We start from the raw sequence: 27,430 nt of genomic DNA, 5'->3' as shown, positions 1-27,430 counted from the left end.
CTTACAGAAGCACTCATATATGCAAACACCAAGACACATATTCACACACACACACACACACACACACACACACACACACGTGTACACACACGCTTTGCCTAATAACATCTGAAGAGGAAGAATTCAGCCAGAATAGAACCATGATGAAACAGCCTCCAGAATCCCTTGCTTTTGTATAATGTGTCCTTCATTTTTAAAGTCACAGATCGTTCAATGGAACGGCATTTAAACAGCAACTATTTAAAAAAATTTTTTTTTTAAAACCTAGCATAATGATGCCACAAGCCGTTTTTTTTTTTTTGCTTTTTTCAAGACGCAATAGGAACAGTAAGATCCCACCCATCGAACACACCCACATTCCTCACCTAATCCTTCAGCCCCAATTGCATGAAACACCTCAAGTTCGTGTTCTCCACTGTTTTTCCCCTAGAAAATTGGGGGAGGGGGGTCATTTGCGGTCAGAAATATCCCCACTGAACTCTGGTGATATAGGTTTATGCACTGAAGCACCAACACAGAGGACTGACCACGTCTTATAGCCTCTTGACATTTACAGTAGCATGTTTCCAGTTTTTGCCCCCTATCAGAACCAATAACTGCAGAACGCCAGTTCCAGATTTCACTAACCCCATTCCTTCAATACAGCAGTGGCGACTGTGTTTAAGGGTGGTAAAAATCACTGATTTTGTTTCTAATGTGCAAACTAGTATAAAAAGCAGCCAAAAACTGCGGGGGGAAATCACTTGTCCCCTACAAGAATGCTGTATAAAGCAGCTTATCACCACATATGTCCTCATCAAGGAGAAAAAAATTAAAACAGCTGGGAATAAATCACATCTCCCACTATAGAGAGTTTCACATCAGATTTTGCCAGCAGAAGATCCTCGTTTCATGCAATTTGTACCGATTACACCAAAACAAGCAATTAAAGGCTCCCTACAGAGCTCTGTGTCATTCGAGAGAACGAGTACATTGTTCATTTCTGGACTGATGGTTGTGAAGAAGAACTGATGGGTGATAAAATCTGGAGTAATGCAATCTTTTTTTCCTTCACCCTGTGACACTGATATTTAACACTTCAGGTATTCAACACTCAAGGTGATTTATGCAACTTTACAATCATTTTCCAGGAAATATAAATGTCCCCACCCCCAAAATTGCCCCTTCCCCATTACAGCAAAAAAAAAAAACCCAAAAGACTGAGATATATTTACAATATATTACAGGAAGAAACAAAACATTGTTTCATTGTTTAAAACCAATTATGGAAAATAGGTTCTTGATTATGATTATTTCTATTATTATTAATATTACAAATGTTCTTTTTTGTTTCAAAACTACCAAAATATACATCTTTCCTTTTGCATGTCTTTTTGTAAAAAAGTGTTCAATTAGAATTATTCTGTTTTTCTTAAAATGAATTAAGAACCTAACACTGAGACACAAACATCCATGCACACAAACCAATCATTGCTCCCGTCCATGTACCTCATTTATGACTAGAGAAACATGTTAATCTTTTCTCAAACTATTTTCTTGCTTTCTCCCTCTCTCTGTAACACCATGACAATGGTTTTAATTTCCGACAAAAAGTATAACCTAAAGTAACAAAGACGACAAACAAAAAAAATTAAATTAAATTAAAATTCCTCAAGAACAGTCAAGTAAATAAAACAAAACAGAAGGAGCTAGAATCCACCAAATGATTTCTACAATCAAACTTTTTTTGATTTTTACATTTTTTGTTTGCCTGAAAGAAGCTCTCCAACTGTAGGAAACCCCAGACAAACTTCCTAAAAAACTATTTTTAAAGGCCTACATGAAGGTAGTAACAGGAATGAGGGAAGACAAGAAGTGATGTTAGTACAGGAAACAGGAAATTAAAAGACCTTCAGTGGGTTGGTGGAGTCAAGAGGAGCCAGAGTCAAGTTAGAGCTGCAGCAGCCAATCGGGCTTGCCAGACAGCGACATTCAGCAGAAAAAGAGATCTGATTGGCTCAAAGTAGAGTTGACCCCTCCCATCTTCTGATCTGATGGCCTTTGAGAAAGAGAGAAGACATTAGTGGTTGACATTGTTGTAACATAAACACTACAGTGTTGTTTACTGTCAAATCTGAATTTATGAATACTACGTCGTAAACTCAATAAGTAACAAAAGTTAAGGAATAAATGGAAAGCTTCCAAAACTGCAATTCACCTTCTCAGTGGTAGCCATTAGTGAAGGCTGTGGCAATCAGAGGTCCCTTGAGAAGATGAAAGAGATCAGGAGAATTAGATAACAGTGTTACCCCATACAATACAGAATAAATACTATTCAGTCCCTGAGGAGAAATGGGATATGTCAGCCAAAATTTGGTCACTAGTATGGTCCACAATGATCGACAATAATAACTGCTATTCTCCAAGCTACCTGAATAGAAATTTGTAATTAAGCAACTGATAGGGTGAGTGTCAATAAGTCCTGTTGTACTCCATCTAGGCATTATGTATAGCAGATGTATAATTTTGTGAACAAACGAGGGAATCATTCAGTGTCATACCCCAAGACTGTGACCGAATCCAGTGCTAGGGGCAGGACTTGCAGCACTGATGTAACTGCTGACTCCAGAGTCCTGATTCGCTGCTCCATACAGGTCTGCCATTGGCCCAGGGCTGCTGGTACCAAGGAAGCCAGCTGTGCGAGAAGGGGTGGAACCTGGACAGACAAATAAAAAGATTAACTTAACACAAATGCAATGATGCCTCAGAGCTGAAAAATTTGAAATATGAAGCATATTTCACAGTGAGCCATTTGAGCGATGAAGATCACCAACACTGCAGTGTCAGTTCTTATCAAAACTGAGCACAACAGAAGCACCACAAAATATCGGCTATAAAATGAAATCGATCTCAACTCACCTGCACATCTGAATAACCTCAACTGATAACAGTACACAGTAAACTTTATGAAAGCATAGTACATCTTTTTTCTGCATGTGTGTACTGAACATGATGTAATGAAAAGTGTGGTACCACTGAATAATGTAGCCTTGAAACTCTGCATAAAAGTCAAGATCATACTCATGAAATTATGTTCAGTGTAAATAAAATACTAATATATGGTTATATTAAATTGCATTATCAAAAATGTGTAATGAATTAATACAGTTTTAATATTTCGGCTCCTCTGAAAACCTTATCTGCTATTGACCTGCTAAAATTGAATTATAGCCCGGGATACTGAGCATTAGCATGATGCCAGTGGTGCTCAGCCGTGCACAGAAACACACGGAGTAGTATAGTGGAGCATCACTTCCTGCTTGTACCTCTGACAACCGCTGCTGCCGCCGCCGCCGCCGCCATTGGTCCGTAGGCCGTCAGAGGAATGGCTGTGGGGCACAGGGGGAAATGCATAAAGAGACAAAATTTATTTCAGCTTCCTGCAGAAAAATAAATGTGCATTGCAATATATGGTTCAAATAATCTCTTTATGAATAGCATTACCCAGATATTATCTTTGACCATTACAGGTCTGTGTTGTAGGGTACTACAAGGCAGTGTACAGACCATTGTTTTTATCAAGATTTAACAGAAACCTCTAAGACTGAAGTACAATCATTAGGGATTCTTTAGTAGCTGCTTCAATTCATACAACTATAAATGTTGCATTACGCTTCTTCTCATTAGGTGGGCAGGTTAATGGCATGTTACTGACACAATGTGAGAGACACACCACCATTTTGGCTCCCAAGGTAAATAATCAGTAAGTCATTCACATTCAGCCAACTCATATGTACAGACAACTGATTTCAGCCATACTATCACTAATACTGATTTCAGAAAATATTACTGAATGTTGTTGAATGACACTGAATCACACTCTGAGCTGCAACCTGATTTCTGTTTCACTTCTAAAATGATGGCTCGGACATTGACTGTGTTCCGTGAAAGGGTGGTGACATCATTATTGTGAGACCGCAGAGGGTGGGCCAATGTTGATGCTGTGAGACTGAGTCAGACGCACTGACCGCTTGCTGCTTGTAAACCCCAGTGGAGGGACCGACCTGTGATCTCAGGGGGGTGGGGTGATGTCAGAAGGGGGGTCCTCTCTAAATGGAATTCTAGAACAGAAATATCAGAGAGCGCTTTTAAACACACACACCCGCTCACGCGCACACACGTGCTCCACAGGTCAGGGTAACACACTCACCAGGAGAGTGGGAGATAAAGAAGAAAAGTAGGGAAGCGGAGGACAGGTAGGAATAGGGAAAGGGTAGATAGAGCGGGATATATATTCACAGTGGGAAATTTAGGGTACCACAGAGAGTGAAGGAGAGTAAAGATAGAGACCTTGGAAACAGGAATTCAGGACAGAGAAAGAATAACATGAAGGTAATGAAAATGAGAGGTGTAACAGGGCATAGTTAGAACCTTAAATTAGAGATATAAGGTAAGCAACAGCACAATTTAAGGAAAAATGTAAGTTGGACACAGGGAAAGCTTGTGGAAGAGCTTCAGCACAGGACAGCACAGCTGGTGGGGTTTTAGTGAGCACTGTCAGGGTAATCCCCCCACTCCCCACTCCCCACTCCCCACCCCCCACACTGTCACTGAACTGCCTTCGAAACTTCCTCCACCCCGCAAACAGCAACAACACAGAGTACAGGGCATTAGGACACAATCCCACTCCCTGAAATTTACAAGCAGCCAATGACATAGACAAAGTTGTGCGTATATGCGCATATGTGTGACATAGATAGCGTGTTATGATACCTGGGGTCAACTGTCATTGGATCATGTCATCACACTGACCATGTGCTCCATTTCAGTGTATAGAAATATACACATCTTGGTAATAAAAGCTATTCTACGTGAATTGTGACAAATGTTCATAGAGCTTACTCTAGTAGACTCCATTTTAATACTTTGAACTAAATATATAATTGGAAAAAAAAACACTTCAAACGTGATCATAATATCTGATAACTGATCAAAATACAATCTGACATGATGTAATCTGATGCTCAAAATTGTAGTTAGGCCCAAACGGCTAAGCAGCTAGATCTATTTTCTGTACAGTGCAAAATGTTAATTTTGTCTTAGGAAAAACCACATTAACCAATCTGTTAAACAGGAGTTACTAATGATTAAACGGTAGTAGACACTCCAACTACAAAACAGACATCTCCTGTCTGGTTGACATGTATCTCAGCCAATCATTTGGGGCCAGCTGGCCAGTTGCTGTGCTGAACATGGCAGAGGCGAGCTTACCAGGGAACTGGTAGGTGTATCCAGGGGTGATGCCAGTATAACCTCGACTGGCATACGTGGCAGCCTGGAATCCTGGATAACCTGTGTGAAAGGACAGCCAGGTTTAGGATGTGACCTTCTAATAAAATAATAATTTTTATTAAAGATGTGCATAATATTCAAAATATTAAATATCAGCGAGGCAGCAAAAAACAACGCTGATGGTGAAACACATTAGGTGTGTACTGAAATACAACTGGGCACGTAAGAGAGCTGATTGGCCTTTTAAATAAATAAATAAAACACATGGGGTACACTGAGAGTGGTGGCAATTAAATTGCATTTTCTAAACCAGAATTTCAAATACCTTTACAGTTATATATAGTCACCACCAATGCATAGCTTATCATGCACCTGTGATCCACAGAAGTCACTCAATATGAATTAGCTGAGAGGGAGAGATTTATTTAGCAAATCGCAACGAGGAGATGATTAAATGGCCAGATTGGATATTTTGCCAGGCCACCAAGAGAAACCCTACTCTTTGCAACATGCTCTGAAAGAAGCCATCTCTGACAGTGCACTTTCCCCCATTGCTACACCAGTGCATTGGCTTTCTGTTTGGTCCAGAGGGAAGACTACTCCCTGAGTCATAAACTCCAATTACAGCAGTCAACTATGAGGCAGGTGAAGGTTATTGGTGAGGTAGTACATTATGTATGACACTCTGGATTGTGTCAACGAATCAAGGATTCCCAGAAACCATTTTGAGATGTGAGTGACTTCAGGCAATCACGCTTTTAAAGCGAAGCCACTGTAATGACAAGTGAGTGCACTAGATGGTGCTAGTCACACAGTTACTAAAGCTTTCCAGCAGGCACTCAAACAAGCCTCATAGGCTCATAATCACAAAAAGACTGGGGAGACAATAAGAGTAGTCCTGTTACTTGTTTGGAGAGGCAAATCTCACGTATTTGGCTACACTGAGAATGGATGTGGGTGGGGCACTTGATTTTCAGATTGGTGTTGTGAGTTCACGGACTGAGACGATGCCATTCCCAACTCACCTAGCATGCCGATCCCTAACATAAAGGCATCCATCCCGTACGGCATCACCCTGGAGCGCCCCCTTGCTGAACCTGTCGGTGACATTACTTCTTTTGGCTGGGCCTTCTTGCACTCCACCTTAACAGAATAGTGGGACATATTATGCACGTACACAAGCATACACACACACACAAACCAAACCATTACACGCAGTGACAGATGCCTAATATGAAAAGTAAACACTGTGGAAAATAAAGGGACCAAACACAGATGATCTGGTGCCCTGACGACTTCAGTTACCATTTTATTGTTGATCTCGTGGAAGTGGATCTCACACACTTTCTCCACCACGTCCTCATTCTCGAAGGTGACGAAACCAAACCCTGGAGAGCAGAAATGGCTTGTGACGTGCGGAACAGCCTTATAGCGCAGAAAAACAGGCAGCGCTCAGCTAGCAGCGGTTGCACTGTGAAGGCGTGAGTCTCGTGCGTCCCGGGTTCAAGATCTCGTCGTGAAACTGCTGTGGCGTGCACGTTTCCACGCCACCAAACCATGCTCGACACAAAGCACACTGAACACAGGCCTTGTGTACGTGAAATAGGTGAGGGAGTTTCACATCACACATGCTCAGAATTTTTTTTTTTTTGCAATCAGGGATTTAATTAAATTCCATGCATTGTGCCATGTTTCTACCCACACCCAGTTTGAACTCTTCTAGCAGATTTATGCTGGGTTTGATGAAAAACTGAAAATTATATTATTTAAATCACAGGGAAAAGGATGGTATTCATGTTTAGCCAGCCTTTGAAGGATTGGACATGTGGTGTTCCTGCATCCACATGTCATTCCAATTTCCACATCCATTGCCTTTATTTTATGCGACAAATGGATGGATATAAATTGATATATATTTTAAAATCAATCTCAGTAAAATAGGCCATTCCTAATAATTTCATGGCACTGTAGTTCAAGCAATACAAGCTGGGGATTCCCAAAGAAAACAACATGCAAATCAGCTTTAAACGACACCAATAAAAACCCATATAGGCTGTTGATGAGGAACGAAGAACCAAATGCTTCATTTTAAATGATGCTGTAGTTTATATAAATACTGCAGCTTCTGGGGAAAGTGACTTCTTTCCCCCTGGTTCCCTTTCTTTCTTTCTTTACATGCATTCTCTCTCAACTCCATTGTCACTCTTTCTAACATGATTAATGGACTAATTCACTGTCCCACTAACCTTTCCCACCCTCTCCCACCCCTCTCTGCTCCTCTGACCTTCACATCGGCCCCTGCCTTTTCTGTCCTTTAACTTCCCTCCATCTCCCAACCTCAAGCTCCATTCTTTACTTCAGCCCTTCTTTATCTGACCTCTCATCCCTTCATTTTGGTCGTATCTATCTCTCATCCTCACACGTTCTCTCAGTTTCTTTGCCATGTCATCTCTCTCCTCTTACCTGTTCTCCGCCCCCAGTACTCTCCTCCCTCCCTCCCTCCCTCCCTCTGCTCCACAGCCGGTAAGATTTAGCCAAGCTGGCTTGCCGTCATAATCGATCAGTTTGGGGAAGGGGGGGTGCTTAAAGAGGGTTTATCCTGAGCCCTGATTAACGAGCTGACTAATTAGCCCAACCCCGTTCCGTTCCCTCACCTCAGTAGGCACAGCTCATCCAGTAACAGGGGGGAGGAAGAGGAGGAGGAGGAGGAAGAAAAGCAAGCAGCACAGAGGCGGGTAGGGGAGGCATGGGGAGCGGAGAGGAGAGAAGGGCGGGGTAAAAAAGAGGATAGGGAGAAGAGGGAAAGGGGTGGTGTTGGGTGAAGGCGGATGATGAGTGGGGAGGAAGAGGGAGAAAAGCAGGGAGGGGAGTGAGGAGGAAAGGTGTCAAGAGGAGAAATAGTCTGAGGGAGAGAGGGGAGGTGAAGAGGAGGGAGCTGAGACCAGAGGCGAAGCAGTTGTCTGAACTTGAGAACCAACAGTGCTTGTCAAAGTTTTGGGAGAATCTGTACTGTTCTTTGTGGGGTTATTTCCCTTTTAAACACACTGTAAAGCATCTGAAACCAACCACGTTGTATACAGATCAGATCAAACTGAGCTGAGGGCATAGTCTTACCTCTGTGCCTGTTAGTTGTCTTATCAAACATGAGCATGGCATCATCGACCTACAGACAGAGAGAGAGAGAGAGGGACAAAGATCAGCATAGCACTAAATGTATTGTTCAACCAAGTCTCCTTTCCTCGTGAGTTTGAAAGAGAGGCCATGTAACAGATGGAGATCCAGAGAGAGAGGGTGAAAAAGGGGCGGGGGGGGGGCAAACTGGGGGACAGGTGACAAAGGACATGGGGGAAGGGGAGGGAGAACAGTGGAAAAGAGATGTGGGACTGAGAGGGGAAGGGTGAGAGGTGATCCAGAATAGAAGAGTCAGAATTGGACACAGGCACCCTCATTTCATCGTCCACCCATAAGATAAACAGCATTGAATGTCTCTATTGCAGACTCTCTGCCTCTCACAATCTCCGATCTCTTTCTCTCGCTCTTGCTCCATCTCTCTACCCCTCTCTCACCCTCTCTCTCTCACCCTCTCTCTCTCCCTCTCCCTCGCTCTCGGGAGGGAGGGGGGGGGTATAATCTTTTCACAAACTGCGTCCACTTCTTTCTTTCACTTTCCGCAAAGTTTACCATTCCCATGGAAACTGAAGCTGAAGAATTTCGATTAGAAGGTTTTACCACTCCCCTTCTGCCTTCATGAATAGAGAGAGAGAGAGGGAGAGAGAAAGAGAAACTTACAGAGCGGGAGTGAGCGGGAAAGGAAAGTTGAGAAGATGGAGATACAGAGTAATATAAGTGGGGGGCAGACGAGCTGTGGAGGGAAAGATGCACTGAGCACGTGCAGTGAGGACAAGCCCAGCCGAGGGCAGAGAAAGGCTGCCTGGGACAGACCAGAGAGGGAAAGGAGGAGAAAAAGGAGAGGGACAAAAGGAGGGAGAAAGAGAACAAAGAGGAGCAGCGGCTTTGTTGTTTGTTGGCACGGACGCCTGTCATTCCTCCTCTCCCCCCTGCTTTTTTCTCCCTCTCTTCTGCCTGCTTCTCCCTTCATCCCCCTCTGCCCCCTCCCTCCCTCCCTCCCTCCCTCTCTCCACAGCGAGAGAAAGTGAGCATAGCTTTCTGTCCCGAAAGGAAAAACAGGACTGAAAACACCGTGGACAAACACTTTTTCAGGAAAACAACAAAACTGCTTAACAAACTCAATCCAAACTTTTTTTTGGTGAAATTACATGCGTAACCACACATACATACACAAACATATATTTCTTTAGTTTCCATTTATTAACATGGTATTTTGGGAATTTAATCACAAGTTCAAAACTTGAGAGCCCACCTCAGGTTGAAGTAAAAGTAATTTGCCATGTGACAATGTTTCACTGGGCACTATGTGCTTGGTGGGGCTGAATTCTCTCGTCACGCTGCCAGCAAAACTTGTCCACATGCGTATACTGTTCTGGCCCTGCGTGTGCATGCCAGGCTGTGTATGTGCTTAAGGGCACTTTAGTGCAAGTCATCCTGGGAAAAAGGTCAAAGGTAAAGAGGCGAGGGCCTCCTGCCAGTGTGAAAGGGGACCTGTTGGTCCCAGCACGTTGAAACGGCTCTCGCACTCTGACATTTAGACGTTAGCATCTGTCCTGTGCTCCCTCTCTCACTCGTCCAAACCCAGTGACACAGCAGCATCGGGGGCCAGGAGAAACAGCCTGTCAAAGCAGCGCTCGCCCACCCCATACTCTAGTGTTTGGACCTCCTTCTCCACCGAAGTCGCTCAACAAGTAATATTTAAAACAAATGGCTGTGCTTAGAACTGTATCTCTCTCCCTCTCACACACACACACTCTATACCCCTCACCCCCACCCCTGCCTCATTTCTCCCACTTTCTCTCATCCCTCTTTCCCACCCCCTCTTTCCAAACAGGGCGGCAGACAAAGAGTCCAGTGAGGCACTCTAATCGGGAACGCTCATGGGTGGCTGGAGCCTAACTTTTTCTGTCCATCTCTCTTGCTCCCATTTCACTCATCTTTCCCTTCTGGGCTGGTGGAGATGGGGGAGCTGGGCACTACTGTACAGATATTTCCCCTGATACTTCTGCAGTTTAAAAAGCCCAAATGGCTCCCTTCCATTGGTGTACGCATCCACAGGGAAGGGAACAAAATGGCGGCCCCCTCGTGAACCAAGCCAACCGTTCCAATTCAAAATCATACCTTTGAGGGAGGCCAATTTAATGGCGGTATGCCAGATGAAGTGGTGACATAATGACACTGGTGTTCAGAATTAGGAGCTGGGGAGAGGTTGAGATGGGAACACCAGCGTGTCTCTATTGTGTCTCTGGGTGTGCGTTTGTTTGTCAATAATATATTCTGCGTTTGCGCAGACCGGGAACAGATAAGTGAATAAAGTTCAAACCTCCTATCGCTCCCCCGGCTCTCCGACGAATGGTAATGCAGTTATGTGGGAGGCCGGAGTGTTTGTTTCACGCTAAACCCAGCACCTGCAGGGCTGGTGCACTACAGCGCACAGCTGGGACATCCTAGAGTGGCTGAGGCCCATGTTGTGCAGCGCTGCATCCAATCAAATCTCGCTAAATTCTTCAGCGAATGCAGCAGACGTGACTCCTCCAGAACCGTGGAACGCCACGGTTTGAGGTGAATAATAACAGCGAAGGCAATGTGGACAGCAGCCACACTGTGCACAAACATGTCTGAAAACCATGCAAATCTTAAATCTCTACAGGAGTTGGCCCACCTTCAACTCAGTTGAAGGGCTGTGGCTCACCAAACTCACAGAAATGGCAAATGGCTCCAATTGCATCCAGCAGCAATGCACTTCATCCCAAACTTAAAATACTCAAACTGGACAAGGAATATGTAACTGAATGTATTGTGCAAAAACAGTCTTAAACTAAAACCACTTTCGGGGAAATTGCCCTCACAAACTAGCTAGCTTGATGTGGTTCATGAAATGTGTTCTTAAAATCGTAGATAAAATAACTGATGTAAAATAAAAATTGAAATAAGCTGGCCACACAATGTGCTGGGTAACCAGGGCCAGAATACTTTATTGCAATTTCAAGAGCATGTGAGACAAGAGGGTATACAGAGTATCACTCCAAAAGAAACGACGCTCCAGGAAAGAGAACCAGATCTTGTCACCTACTCCCAAGAGGAAAAAAATATCACAGAAAACATTCCGATGTCCTATGACAGAGGGAAATCTGTTCCAATCTAAATTACAGGAAAAGAGGTACTTTATTGTGAAACTGCTGATCCAGAATACTCTTTTCTTGTGTTGGAAAAAGTACCAGTTGTTCATCACAAGTGCAGTTAGCACTGGAGAGACTGATGTCCATGTCATGACATGAGGACAAAGGATAGACTGCATGAAAAGGACATGGAGGCTGCAGAGACTTGAGCTCATTTCGATCTGGCTCATATGTGCCAGGTCAACACCCATAGGGGGGGTTTTAAGATGACCTACGTCAACTTATGGCAACCAGGTAATCTGCGCTTAGTCTACATTTTGCCAAAGCAGAAGCACCTCACTTGAGATGCATGAACCTCAAGCAGGAGAAAAGTCCTTATGTAAATCTGCTGTAGATAGCTTTGCCATGACGCATTTGTAGTTAAATACTTGTAATAGCAATTCAGTTGTGTTGTTCATTTGTCTACATGTGGATGTGAAACTACTGAAGTGTTCAACCAAGACTGATCTCTGTAAGTGCACATCCTTAGAAAATATGTTTCATAGTAGACACTGCAACTATGTTGATCCAAAATCTCCAAGGCTACCAGAAGCTTGACAGAACAACATAGTGCATGTTAGAAAGTGCATGTTTAACACGTAGAAATGGTGGTGAAATTTTTGTTGCCATCTGAGCAAAAATTATATTTGACCCTTGCCCCTTTTCTCCTTTTATTCATCCTCCTCTCCACCCCAGCACTCCATCATCTTCCCTCCCTTCTCCTTTTTCTTTTTTCTTCTCTCTTTGTTACCACATCAGTGACTCTCTCCCCTCCCCTTCCCATATTCAAAGCCTCCATCACTCTGTGTGCACATTCAAGTTCTTGAATAAAGTCTACTTTGCAAATACACCATTCCTCAACGGATCTTCGTTTACACTAAAACTCGGCAAAAAACTGTTTGTGTGTTAGAGAAACAGGCAGAAGGAGACTTCCAGGAGACTGAGTTGATGTGACAACTTGGCTGAATTGGGTCTAAGCTATTTTGACCGTTAGTTGATCAGTGTTATTGTTACACAACCCCCCAATCACCTCCCCACAAAACCCCTTGCCCGCTGAATTACTTAGGGACAATGGACAAGCTGGGTCACCAAGGCAACAGGCTGGGAGGGGGCCGGGGGCTGGAGAGGGGGGTGGGGGGGAGCAGGAGCAGCTGTTACATCAGATTAGTTCAGATTCTAATAATCCCTCCCTCTTGCCTGCCACCTTCTTTGACTCCCTCTCCCAAACTTTTTCTCTCTCTCCTTTGACTGCTTTAGCACTTTGATTTTTCCCTCTTTTTGCCGCTCTCTCTTTCTTTCTCTCCATCTTCAATATTCCTCCAGTCAAAACTCCATTGAAAGTACCAATTTCAGTGGAATTCCATTTGCCAAACCATCTCCCCTCTCACTGTACCTCTAACCTCTCAATCTCTCTCTTGGTCTCTCTTTTTCTATACAACTTCATCTAGTTATTTTGTCTGTCTAACATTCACTGTTACACCGTTCCCCAAATCACGTGGGGACAACAAAAAAAAACTGTGGTTCCAGAGAATTGAAAAACATGAACAGGAGCAACACAAAGGAATTCATGCACACAATGTACATCTTCAGTCATAGTGCTGGTTCTCTCAGCAATTTCTCACTTCTTACATTCTAGAACTATTCCCCTCCTCAAACATTACCTATTACCAACAATTCCTCCCCATGCAAGCTCCTTCCCATAATTCCCTGGGACAACCAGTTCTCTAGGAGGCTTAAAAAGGGCATAATTCAGGAGGAAGTACTTAACCCAATTTTAGATATGCACATCTATATCACCAATCCTTGACACCTTATTAACTTGTCATACATACCTTTCCAAACTGGTCGAAATACTGCTTCACATCTTCAATGGTCGTGTTGACTGACAAGCCCCCAACAAAGATCTTCTTGGTGCGAGTCACCAGCTGGCAAAGGAGGACAAGACTAAATTAGCAAAGATATCAAGGTGAACAAAAGATCCAAACAATCAATGTTTATATAAAGCATTGTTATATAATAGTATACATAACTTTGATTTTAGTGGAGACCATGAGTTTTCAGTATAATTCTCTGTAATATTTTGTAATTTCACTATTATTCCTTGAATTATTGACTTAGTGGACACCATTATCCCATAAACATCTTCATCCATTTATACAGCTGAATACTTGTTGAGGAAATTCAGGTTAAGTACATTGCTCAAGAATAGAAAGGCTTCAAATTAGAATCTTAAGCCTTTGGGTCACAGGCCCGGAGCCTAATTCAACATGTCACACCACTATGGCTACAACTGTGACACATAAATAAAATTGACATTATTAGTCAAGCAAAATGTTCCTACACACTAATACAATACAGCATGCCTGACTTTATTTTACTGAAGACAGGTTTTATGGTGAAAAATCTGAGAACTATTTGCTTCAGATAAGGTGTGGTGAATGGTAAAACATTAACGGCAGTAACTGAAGAACTCAGCTTCCCCCGTGCTCTTCTCATACACTCTCTCAGTCTTCCTTATGCAGGCACTTTCTGTACCAGAGGGGGGCCCATCAACCAATGCTGCCTTGCTCCTTAAAGCCAGCATGCATGGCATTCCACCTGCTCACCCCTCTCAGATAGGTTTCAGACGTGGCCCACAAGAGCCCCTAACTCACACACCTTTTCAGAGTTGAAACTGAGATATCGTTTGGTTATCATTCCCAATTCCGGTCAGGGAAACAGGGATTATGAAATTTGCCAGGGAATTGTGAGCCGTACTACGTGACATGGATTACAACTACATTCATTACTTTGAGAAAAGGTAAAGGCCTGGGTGATGCACACAAAAACCAAAACAATAGTGACTCTGCATGCTACTACGAGCGACATGCCTTGGAGTAAATAATTGCGGGTTACAAATGATGAGTCATGAACTGAGGTAATGGTTCTATCCTTGATCATGTGACATAAAATAATCCACCCGTGCCTCTTGCAGTACTCATAGTGATTGCAATGTCATCATCCCATTACTGGGAATTAACCCAGATTCAAAAGGTCTGCTTCAACAGGGGTCAAACTCACAAGTGAAACATACCAACAAACACCAACTGACCCAGGTCCATTCAGTGTCCTTTCCATAGACACTGATCTCTTAGAGATACAAAGGGAGACAAGGAAAAGCTAGAAAGGAAAGACATGAGAAGAGGAATTTTGCACAACGGCAACCCTTCTTACCTTCGGCTGAGCTCTGCGAGGGAATGCCACTTTTGGGTCAATCTGAGGTGAAATAAAAAACATGGGGAGGGGGGAAATTAAGAACATTTTTTAAACTCAAAAGGGCCATAAACTTTTGAGTAGCCCATCGGACCAGCCACAGGTTTATGAGAAGTCTAAGAGAAGGTTGAGTCTGGGGTTCAGTACATTGAGTCCTACCATTTCCCCAGGCTTCCTGTGTCTTTTCCTCCTTCAAAGTCTTGATTTCAACAGTCCACGGTTTCTTTCATAACCAAATGCAGTTGTACCACAACTATACAATTCAGAGGACACGGAATGATGGTATTTGCACATTCCATTGAAATACTATCGCAAGACGTGAGTGAAATTGGAACTAACAGGAGATGAACCAAAGAAGCCCATATGAACTCATTCTCTGCCACAAGTCTCACACACCCATCCTGGCAAAAATACTCTACCTGAGTCTCTCTCTATACACCTCCAATGAGAGCCAGAGCACCAGAGAGGAAGTTCAGAGACCAAGGAAAAAAGGTAGATGGTGAGGACAGAAGGAGTGGAATAATGGTAGAGTGAGGTTAAAAATGTTGAAATGTGTTTAGTCGGCCCATGGAGGGTGAATTGAGGAGCCAAAAGAGAGTGAGGTGGAGGAGAGCTGTCATTTTCACCTGTGATAAAGAGGGCTGGGGGGGAGTGAAAGTAGGACGGAAGGTGAGGGAGCTCATTGTTTTACTTAGGGAAGGGGACTGAAACTGAATAGACCTCTGCTCTCATCTCTCACTACAATGGCACAGAAGGAGACGTGATTCCAAGTGAAAACTACCCACCCCCTGAACTCCAGGCCCAACTCCCTGTACGCAATTCTACAGGTGCGAGAGCAGGAGTTCTACATGACGAGTTGGACCAGGCCTTTCCAGCTATTCACCTGGAAACAATTCGCTTGGTAAACTCTGGAATTTATATTTATTTGACTACAGGATGTGTGGCACAGTACTGCAGATCATTTAATTGAGTATCGATTAATATGTCATCCTCGCGGTTAAATGTTGGTGATCCGGGACAACACGCAGGCAGTGGAGAGGGGTGCAGAGTTTGAGCCGGGCTGACCTCAGCCGCGTGACTCGCGGTGAACAACCTAGTTTATCCTCCGGCCTGCAGCTGGTAACAGCGGGAACATCCCAAACGGATCTCTACCATTCCTCCTTCCCCCTCACCTCCTCTCTGTCACCCCCGTGTGACATGTGATCCCCTGGAATCTCACACAGGCACTAAAATCACAAACACATCTCATCTCCCACAGAACAGACAGAGACGGGGAGACAGGAGGAGTGCGAGAGAGTGAGAGCAAAGACAGGGAGAACAGGGGTGACTGCGTTACATGCACACACTCGGACAGCAGCCTCTTTATTTTTTTGTTTGTTTGTGTTTGTTTGTTTTTGCTTTACTCTTCCTATAGCACAAAATAGACCATCCCGCTATGGAAAAGCTGCAATTTCACGATTAGGGTTTCTGCCCAGGGCCAGCTCTTAATGAGCGGTACAAAAGCCTACAATTTAAAGTTCCCCGCCACTCAGCCATTTTCACGCCAGCCACAGGCCACTGGCTGCAGCAGGTTAAACAAAAACCGTCAATAGCAGATTGAGTACATAACTACGTATGACTACCAAGAGTGCTATCACTGATTGAGTTAGCATTCAGCAATCATCATACCTATCTAACACAAACTGGAGTTTGATGCACAGATTGAACATTCCGTACAAAAGCACACCACGAAAGTCCTTTATTTTAATTTCAGATTTCACAGTACTTAACCATGTCCCGCGAGGAAGATGTGTCAGAATACTATCGCTATTATACAGGACTAAAGAATACAAAATGCTAAAATCTCTATATTAGTCTATACTGATCTAATAGGACTAGGAGTATATTGCTAGACTACACTATGCTGTACTGTTGTTATACCAAGCAGTGAAACAGTGGGACAGTACAGCACTAGGAGTTCTATATTAGTCTGTAACCATGACAGTGTAGAACAGAATTACAGTAGAGAGCTATGGCCTCTATGGCAGACTGAGCCCTGGTTTACCAGAGCAAGGTACAGCACAGTGTTTAGTCTAAGTTTTGACCTCACTGCAGATTCTAAAGTACAGTGCTAAAAAAAAATAACGAAACTAGACTGAACAGAATCAGATGCAATGTCTACAGTTTAGTGCTATGATCGCTAAACTACACTGATAGTCACCTCACGTCACCAACCCTCCTGTTGTCCAACACTCCTGTACACATTCAAAAACAAACAAACAGACATACAAACAAACAAACAAAATCAACAGACAGCAACCAACACACAGTAACGGGGGAAAATATTTTGAATGGACATATTAAGACAGATTAATTCATTTTTTTATATGTCAACATGTAGAACTTGAAATTACCTGGGGGTAATTTATCTTCCTTTATCTTCAAGGAATATACAATGCAGTGCAATATAGATCTTTTTGTTTTGGCTTCAGTGCAACGAAAAAAAGGTAAAGGACCATGACAATGTGAAAAAATAAATGTAAATTTAGCTTAAACCCGCACCCCTTCCCGATGTCGGACACCACTGCCATTTAATTAATTAAAAATTCAGAAGAGAAACAAACACACACAATGGAGACATTTTAAGAAGACAGGCTACAGCAACCCTATTGGCTTGAGCTAAACCAATTTTTTTCCATAGTCACCACTTCAGGAAATCAATTTGACTAAACACAAATTATACCAGTGACTGACAAATTTGCTAGCAGGGAGAAAGGCACTCTGAACTCTCTCAGTTTAACAAACCATGTAATTGATCTCTGGGAGATAGTGATGATCTGGTGTCAGGCACAACTGCCGTTTAAAGCTTAAATACAGGGCTGTTCACAACATTCATATAGTCACCATTTGCTTCCGTTCAGAAAACAAAAGAAACTAAGGGAAACTATTTGGAAAGCTGCCTGCCTCACTATAAGTAATATCAAAGCCCACTCAACACCATGAATGATATTCATCATCACTTACACTGTGAACACTGTTTCTCATGTACTAAATCTAAAATTATGTTTAGTGTCCATTTCAAACTTCCACAGAGAAGTATCCATGTTCAATTTTCCTAAATTCAGAGTGTTGTTTATGTCGCTCATAACTAACACTTTACATGTTGTTTACATTTTCATTTGTGCATCAGCATATTTCACTGAGGGTCAAGAGGGTCAGGAGTCAAGCAGCCTCATGAATTTGAAAAGTTTTCAAAAGTTATAAGTGCATCCTCATTAATAATCAATATTTCCTTTAGACACAATAGACTGCCTTAAATGCTCATCTGGCACAACTTTGCTACACCCTTCGAGATCATTGATTTAGATGGATCATTCACAATTGGTTTGGGTGGATTTTTTATTGGGGGGAAGAAACTAATGTCAAGTATGAAGTGCTGTGAATATCCAGAGTTATCTGGAAACCCAGAGAGCTGTTTTTATACAAAAATAACCCTCAATAGGAATTGAGAATAATGTATTTATGTCACACAGTCATTCGCTTCCAATCAATGACAGTGAAGCCATAAGTAACTGGTCAACAAGATTATACTCACACGTCTTCCCTGGCAACAGGTAGCATGTGCATGAGACAAAAATGGAACTGACTGGTTTAGACAGAACCTGTTACACTCGCTTTGAAGCACAAGCTTAGTTCGATCTATACAGTACCTCGGAAGTACAACCCTGCTTGTTCCTTCAATCCGATTAGCTGTATTTGAGATCCATACTAATCACCGAGGGGGTTATCCCCTTCTCCCTCCCCCCACGTCCCCTGCTCTCGTCAGCACAGTTAGGGCTAATCTCCCCGGTCCAGCCCGCAGCTGAAATGGGACGCAGGTCGACTGCAACAAAACACCCTTAAGAGAAAATACCAGAGACAAACGGCACGGTGCATGGCAGTAATTTTTTTTAATACCTATTCACAAACACCACTGTTGCTTTTATCCTCGTAGGCACTGGGTGCTCAGGAGGCTTGACGCAAGCCATTGTTCTGTCATTAAGGCTTTAAGGCCTGTACTACGCGTACAATGCCAAGCTTCCCCCACCTGCTCCCGAAACACACCAACGGTCACACTCTCACCTTAACTGTCCTTTTCCTTGTGCCTTGTTCCTGTGAGCGACGGGAGACTGCAAGCAGGATATCACCCTCCCCACCCACCCCAAATCTATTGGGAGCCTAAAGACCACCCCCCACAGCTGGCGCAGGACACCCCTGGGAGCCACCGATTCTCGCTCACCCCACTGGGGCACACAAATTCCACCTTTCTCACTCGATGTCCAACAAACAAACATATTCGGCAGGAGACAATTCCATTCTGAATGCATAACAGTGGGCCAAACACAAACAACACTAAGCTGCCAGATACAAACAGACCTGGGAGTTTTATAACCCAAAAAATCTGAGTTGTTCAGATTGCCTACTACAATAAGAAAACAATGCACAATTCCTGACAGCAGTTAGCAGTGCATGCAGGTCAGAGGCTGTGAAGCACTTTTTTTTAAATAAACAAATGTTCCAGGAGAACCACTTCCACAAAGCCAGCATTCTTTACAGTGGTGTCTTGGAGGAAACATTTACTCAGATTCCTTTCCAGCATTGATATGATTAGGCATCCCCTTCTCTCCCTCTTTCTCAGACACAACACAGCATCTCTGTCCTTTTTCACTTTCCCCTCTTTCTTCTCGCCGCCCTCTTGCTCTCCACGGGCTGAGGAACAGTTCAGCCAGTCCCAGCATGACACATTCTTTCAGTTGTCACAGGAGATCTCTCCTTCTCTCACTCTCTTTCTCTCCCTCTTTCCCCTGCTGCCCTTCTAAGGCTGCCTGACAATGTCCATTCTGATGGGAGAGGGAGGGGGCAGGAAGCGTGCCCCCCCCCCCCCCCCCCCCGAAAGTTCTCTTTCCTCACCATCTCACTTCGGCTCCTGCTGAATGAGCCCGCTGGCTCAAAACAAAAAACACGGGGCATGCTGGTCACACGGCGTAAGCAATGCCAAAAAAAAGCCACACCCGCTTGGACCTACACCATCTCCCTACAGAGTGAATCCAACTTCAGCTTCTGATGTCACGACAACTGGAGGATCCAGCCTAAATGTGAGCTGAGTTCACACTAACGTTCACATGTAATGAGCCTTCAATATCCTGGTCTGCATTGCAATTCAGGAATTTCAGAATTAGGAAACAATGTTCAATAATTGACAAACCAACAATTATAGTTTACACTACACTTTACCATTATACCAAACTGTGGCTTATAAATGTTTAGAATGGTAAAGTGGCCACCAGATGATTGCACTCTTTCAAAATACGCTGAAAATTAACTTGAATATACAAATGGTATTTGACACTACAACTGACAATTGCAGACCAGGGACTACCTTTTCCAGAAGAAACTTGGTGCGCGTACCTCTCTATTGAATAGTGAAATTCCCGATCAGAAATGATCAAAAATCAAAATGTCAGCACAGCGACAGATTTTCACTTTATTATACTACTTCCAAAAATTACAAGGAGAGGATTTTCATTGCTGCACTGTGTGTTTTGCATCCTGTTCATTTTAGAGAAATGGCGGTCACTATGGAGACAAAGGTCCCAGGGTGGCAAGCCACAGTGGCACCCTTAGTTACCAACATCACTGTGTTGTTCCCACTGCGACGGACTAATCCAAGCTTCTCCAGAGGGAGTTCAACCAGAACCATTTGTTCTCTCATTGCATGTTGGTACAGGTCTCTGGCAACATCTTTATTCCCTCAACGTTGCTACCTCTCTCACACCTTGATCATGCTCCATTTCTCCAATTTACCTGACAATCCACACAAATGCACACTGCAAGTAACATTACATTACATCTTATAGACACTCCTCTACACTACACTATATAAAACACCGACTGCACACTTATGTGATAACTTTTCCCCCCTCTATTACTTCTTCAGTATCTCTTCCTGCTTAATTCTTTTATGTCCTGTGAGTCTATTATTATAATTTTTTCCTGGCAGTTTTCAGTCCTCTGGTGTTGTAGTGTAGAGAAGGTATACAGTTCGCAACACAAAAGAGACACAGAGCTCCAGAAAATCTCAATACACTGACCTCCCCACAACCATCACCACTCCCTCTCCCTGACCCCCCTGGGGGGGTACTTGCTGATCCCCATGGCGACGAATGGGCCACCATTGTCACTAGACCCGCCCACATTCACCACAAACAAAGAGACACGCACACACATACAAAGTTTCACCTAAGACTTTTCAGGCGCACTGAAGTTTTACGTACCAAGATGCACTGCAATGTCATGTAAATAATACTGAACACTGCAACAAGATGGTGCAACACAGGGTGTATTTGGTAGCAAGAATATGGTGACATCACCCTGAGAGTGACGCATGGTGTACAGAGACTTCCGATGTCAGAATCGTTCATGGGAGCATTATTTCCTTAAATGAGAAACTCTGAAATTTTTACTGTAAAGCGTTTACTAATTTTATATTTTACATAACTACCTTCACCCTGTAAATACAGTGATAAACTAATCCGTACAGTGTTATACAATAATCGTCTTAAATTCTCTCTCACATGTGCAATAAGTCGATTATCAAAAACCCAATTACTGCCATTTACAGTGCAACCACTAAGGATATCACACACTAAAGTAATGTGCATTTACATCCTCACTGGTTCAGCATCTTCCCTCCAACCGCAATCTCACTTTCTCACCTGCAGTGCATGTACAGATAATGGTGGTTCATGAGCTTTAACTTACAAATACTAACATAAATGGTGTTCTGATTATTATAGCTAAGCATGACACCATTTTCCCTTCATGCTGATTTAATCTGGATTTTTCCAACTAAAAATTATACAGGCAATGTCCAACATTCCCAGGCTAATATTTTCTTCCTACTCTGTCCTTTATTCAATGTAGACTGTTTCATATTTAATATAAAAAATAAAACGCAGTATATAAAATCTTTATGCCACTACATGATTTCACCCTGTTGTAAGTTATACAGTCACACAACCAAGCCCCTCCGGAGTACCATCGTAAAGAGCCACCCTGTCTGGGTCCCCCGGTTACCATGGCGATGGACACCGAATAAGAACGCGCTCCCGACAACCTCGCTGTGGGAGGGAGAGGCAGAGAAAGCTCTTTCTCCTCTATTCCTTTTATTTCTTGAATATTGCCCCGCCCCCCCCCCCCCCCCTTCAGCAGCTGGGAAATGGGACGATAGAAAGAAAAAAAGTAGAACCAGCGTTCTCCCTTGCGAGGCAGGCACATGCGCCCAGGTCATATCGAATCGCGCATTTTCCCTAAGTAAATTTGCATTGCTCCGGGATTTACATTTGAATCGTCCGTCGGTGTGACATGGCCTAACGCATGAAAAGTGTCTAGCCCATTCGCAACTTCAACGATAATTTCAAGAGTATCCTTTGAAAATAAGTTTTGTTTACTCAGGTAGCCTAGTGGCCGCAGGCTCGACCAGAAGTCAGGTAAGGGAGACTAGGGAGATAGGCTAAATTAACTATAGTAAGGCAGAAGTTTTGGGTCTTTAAATTTTTTAATTTATTAAAAAGAACGACTGTCTGCTAAAAATATATGTAAATAATCTATTTAAAAAAATGTCCATAAGCAAAATTCCAACTGAAATTGAAAAGCTTTTCACCTGTGTCTGATTGTAAATTATTAATATATCTCTTATAAGTAATACGTAGACTTATTTTCAAGTTTCCAATAAAGTAAGACAGAAAAGACACGTAGGCTATAGACTCGAGAGCTTGTATATCTGAATACCCGAATACGTCTACCTGCTAATTTCTGTGTGTGATTATTTCATTTCAACTTAAACAAAATGAAGAAAAGACTCTGACTGACAAAGCAGAAACAATTACAACTCACAGTTTTAGAATCCAATTCATGTCTGGGTTGAGCCAAAACTTTATCCACGCCAGCCTGGTCTACGTAGGTGACAAATCCGAAGCCCCTGCAAATTAATAGCAAAATAAATTTTTAAAATATGATATAAGAATGCATTTATAAAAGGCATTTCAAAAATAAATATGTAGAGAAAGTCTGTATCAGTGGCGTGTTGTGCTGTGTGCCAGAGTCTGTGATAGGGCGCCGCGGAGCGCACGCCTCCCTCACCTCGACCGCTTTGTAACCGGATCCCGCATCACCATACACTCCTTCACCTCGCCGAATTTACTGAAGTACTCCTTTAGACCTTCTGAAAGAGAAAAACGGGCATAATCAGTCATTTATCAAATATAATAACACTGGCTATTTGTAGCATGTTAACTGCAAGGTAGAAATCACGGAGTGATATAATATTAATGCACGTTCGGTAACTGAAGTGTAGCTGACAATGTCATAATGACAACTTCTAACGACCACTTTAACGTATTCACCGTGCATAGGCCTATATATTAATATTTATGTAGGCATACATGCACTTGTTGATGGATCAGCTATTGTTGTAAAATTGTAAGGTAGCTTACTTCGTTTTTTTAATGAACTTTTGTTGACTTAAAGCGTATTCCGTATCCCATTTTAAGGATTTCCACTATGTTTATACAGCTAACTACTACATAGCCTATCAGCCTGTCATCCAAACCACCCTTTAATAAGAAAACAGAACTGTAAAACAGTAAGATTCTTTTTTGGCATTGGCCGTATGCTCCTCAACGACCGTCACCTAGTGGATTATCGTGCGGAGCAGATATATCATTATACGTGATTCAGCACTCTTCATGCATAGCCCAAAACAAAAACAAATTCAGTGATGTGGATCCCCTCAAAAGCAAACCTACAGAGGTCCTTCTTACCTCTTGGGTTTGGGGGGGGGGGGGGGGGGGGCTTGGCTTAACATTAGGACAAGCCCTACAAACCTTAAAACAAGTCCAGAAACTGTGCCCTAGAGACTGTGAGGTTTCTTGTAATTTTGAGACCTGTTTACACCACATTCGAGTCTCATATGCAGGCCATACTGTTTTCTTTAAACCCATTTCCAATTAATCTCACTCTCAAGGGGTTTGTTTGTTTCCATTCATCCAACTTTCAAAATCCCTGCCGACTGATCCCTATTGAATGAACGCTTTGATTTCGGCCAGTACGGGCTGAACATTTTAGCTTTCTTTTACATCACTCACTCCCCCGCTCCCCCACAAAAAAAAATCATATATTTGTTTCACGGAAAAGGCAGACATTTTTAATAACTAACATATTTTTAAAATAATAAAAAGAACCCAAACTTGAGCTCTTTCTACTTTTGGAAAGTTGGCTTCGAAGAAAGTAGATTGCACGCTCACCTTGCGTCGTCTGCCAGCTCAAACCGCCGATGAACATTTTGCTAAATGAAAAAAGAGACGGTGTGAAACAGCATATAGTCGACTGACTTTAACTACAGCCTAAAATACACTTTAAATAATAATGGCAATAAACTTTAAATAAATCGGCCATATTGGCAGAACATATACTTGTCAGCCAGGCCGTTATTCCAGTGTTAACTCTAGACAAGCACACTTCTCTATATAAGAAGCAGAAAAGTTTAAATAAATGATAACCATCCTCTCTCTTCAGTGCACAGAAAATAAGATGAGCGCGCGGTCCCGTGGAGTGGATGTGCAGTGATAGTCCTACACAGCAGAGTGAGCAAGCACGCTGCCTGTCTTTGTTTCAGAACTCCAGTGGTCCCCCTCTCAACTCCTGGATCTCTCTCAGAGCCGTATCCGCGCTCAGTGGTAGGTAAAGCAATGGCGATGTTTACCAGGGATCGTGAGGGGAGTCCGCGGAGGACAGGCTGCTCTGGCTCCCTTCCGTATCCATTCCGTGTCTCTGTTCCCGAGTGTGCAGTGTGAGAAAGCAGGGAGAGCGGAGTGAGGGGCGGGGGTTTGGCCGACTGGGAAGGGGGGACGGGCTCTTTCAGAGAGGTGGGACCAGAGGGCGTTAAGCACACAAAACGTCCGTAGACTCCACCTCTCCATCTTCTTTTTCATTTCGACCCATCTCTTCTTCCTTCCCTCTCTCGTTCCCATCCCCGCCTCTTTCATGTTGCCTCTCCCATACCAACCTTTCACGTCGGTTGTTTTTGTTTTGTTTTCACTTCCTCTTTATACCACAGCTTTATCACATATACTTTCTTATGGTCTTACTTTGTGATTTGTTACATTAATAAAAAAGTCAGCATAGCACGACAAACTTTGCACTAAATGCTCTGGAGATGTTCGCCGGTGGAAACTCCCTCTCAGGGAAGCTCATAAGACACAATCTATAGAATATCTTATAAACCTCATTGCTTCTCTATAACGACTCTGGTGACTATTAAATCTGTTTATATATCTCAGATGTAAAGGGGCACGGATATTTGGAGTGTTTATACATTCTGTAATGTGATGTCAGTTGGTAGCCTAAATAAAATATGCAGTATATGGACTTGAAGTGATGCGTACATGTTATTTGATTTTGACCTCTCGCAATGAAACATGGCAATAATTAGAATAATCAATATCGTAATTAACTACGCACTTAATTCACTACGTGTTTTAAAAAAAAAAAGAAAAAAAAGGCGAGGCGTTCTGATTGATCAGGGTTTGTCAATGAACAGGTATTTGAATGTCACGTGTAAACAGTACAGTAAACTACATAGCAGATTCCATGTATTTTCCCCCTTTAGTGCCCACTGTTTAGTGAAGCGTGTAACTTAGGTAATGTTACAATGTCATCTATTAGAAAATAGAACACAGGCTCAGTGTTTGATCGGAACAACAAAAATAAGCCTTCGAGCCATAAAGCAACTTGCGTGTACTCAGAACTTCCTGGACGTCAACTTCGATATAGGCTACATCGTAAATTATGTCTGCAAGAAAGAACAACGTTTTTTTTAAATAAATTAAAAAAAAGAAAATTAGTTGCCAGAAATAAAATATAAAAATAAATAAACTATAAAGCATGTCTCAATCTGAGTCCGTTAGTATTAAGTTCATCATAGTCTATAGCCAATTAACGGTTTTGACACCCCACATTACAGAATATGTTCACCATTATCTTTCTATAGCTAGCTGTAGCCTACCTTATACAGGACATAGGCTACATACAGGCTATATTTCGTGCGTCGTCCCTGTTACTGTCGGCTATTCCGACTTAATTTGTGAAAGTTCTTTGTAGAGTAAACTTTAGTGTGACATGCCATTGTTAAATAAAAACACAAATCACATGATAAAAGGTTCGGTATTAATTCAACCCTGACAGTTTAAACGACTCCTAAATGGCTCATTACACTCTATCGGAGTAAGATACACTAGGCTATATCAGTTGATATAACGCTGAACATAAAATAGGTTTTTTTTTTCTTAGTTGCTTTTTACCCCGGGATATTCCATGTGGCCTATTACTTTCATATATTGTACTATAGGCAAAGTTGTCGTCATTCGTGGATAGTGCTTGGTTTACAATGTTCTTTCCAATGTGCTCCGGTGGTGACAAGGTTCGGGTGCAAGGTGCATAGAAAATCAACCTAAATTAAACGCTTCAATGACATTCAGTAGACAATGAGCTAAGACTTGGTTTATAATCATCTCTCCATTTGTTTGAAAACATATTAGGCCTACCTATATCACATATCAGAAAACAAAAACAAGGAGCAATCAAGATGAACACATAATACATCAAATGCAACCGTGCAGGTTTGTTCTTAAACTTTCCAGGTTTATATTAACGAATAGAGGCACTGACGATGTGATTAAAATAGGCCTGGTAATTGGATTGTTCGAGTGTGGGGTGAGTCAGAATATATGCCTTGTCCACTGAAGTCCACGACCCCACGCCAAGCCACATCTGCTCGTGGTCTGCACACTTAACCAGCAGCACAGCATTAGGAAGGAAACATATGCCGATTTAAATGAATTCGTCCGGTGGGCTGCTGATGATTCTATTTCTTCAAGTTCTTGTTCATGATTTACTTTACAAGGCCTAGTACTACTACTGCTGCTAGCCTAATACTACTACTGCGCCACGCTGTAGTTCATGTTGAGATGTGAATGCGCAGTCAGTTTCCAATACAGTAGTTCTTCCTACATTTCTGCCAACAATGTTTGCGGTATCAGTAAAATACAGTAGCCTATTCACCAATGATTCTACTCGCTGTGTGTTGTAATGGGTGTATTTTAATGTCCCTGTCTCCACAGGGGACATACTGTACATAGAGCTAGGGTAAACTAATTAAATCAAATGGACACAGGAGGCATACACCTCCCAATATTATCAAAGTCACTGGTGTGAGAGTCAGTGGCAGAAATCTTTCAGTTTACACGGACCATTCTGTTGTATTTAGTAGTCACAGTTCAGTCTGTAGTGAAACCGCAATGTCAGTGTCAGGTGCTATAGTCTCAGTGTCAAGTAGAAGTTGTCTCAGTGTCATTGGATTCCGGCCAGAAATGTCTATGTTCGTGTAACTGTCTCAATCTTAGACTCGTCAGTAGCTTTAGCCTCAGTTCGAGGAGAGCTGGTGTCAGAAGCTATAGCAGCCTCCGTGTCAGGTACACTGTAATCAGTTGTAGTGCAGTCAGAAACAGGCACGTCGGTGTCAGTAGCTCTGTGCTGCTCCTAAT

At 42.7% G+C, this 27,430-nt stretch overlaps 1 protein-coding gene across 4 annotated transcripts; it reads right to left on the bottom strand.

Moving 5' to 3' along the window:
• Window positions 1–272: 272 nt before the first annotated feature.
• On the bottom strand, window positions 273–24,747 carry msi1b (musashi RNA binding protein 1b). 4 transcript variants are annotated; one of them, XM_035378572.1, is made up of 15 exons: window positions 24,592–24,747; window positions 24,134–24,174; window positions 22,971–23,052; window positions 22,725–22,809; window positions 14,772–14,813; window positions 13,391–13,483; window positions 8,386–8,434; window positions 6,577–6,659; window positions 6,297–6,414; window positions 5,251–5,331; window positions 4,008–4,100; window positions 3,306–3,368; window positions 2,541–2,695; window positions 2,198–2,243; window positions 273–2,038 (listed from the first exon to the last, which is right to left on the bottom strand). In XM_035378572.1, the coding sequence occupies exons 1-14, from the start codon at window positions 24,648–24,650 to the stop codon at window positions 2,202–2,204; spliced, it is 1,086 nt and encodes a 361-aa protein (XP_035234463.1). In that variant the 5' UTR covers window positions 24,651–24,747; the 3' UTR covers window positions 273–2,038; window positions 2,198–2,201. The 4 variants fall into 4 exon arrangements, with proteins under 4 accessions (XP_035234463.1, XP_035234465.1, XP_035234466.1 ...); XM_035378574.1 differs by having other exon boundaries at window positions 4,044–4,100; XM_035378575.1 differs by lacking the exon at window positions 24,592–24,747 and adding an exon at window positions 24,389–24,569.
• Window positions 24,748–27,430: the final 2,683 nt, after the last annotated feature.

The sequence above is a fragment of the Anguilla anguilla genome, chromosome 10 (assembly GCF_013347855.1).
Source record: "Anguilla anguilla isolate fAngAng1 chromosome 10, fAngAng1.pri, whole genome shotgun sequence".
In the NCBI taxonomy this organism is placed as follows: domain Eukaryota; kingdom Metazoa; phylum Chordata; class Actinopteri; order Anguilliformes; family Anguillidae; genus Anguilla; species Anguilla anguilla.
This window is presented reverse-complemented; position numbering and strand designations above follow the sequence as displayed.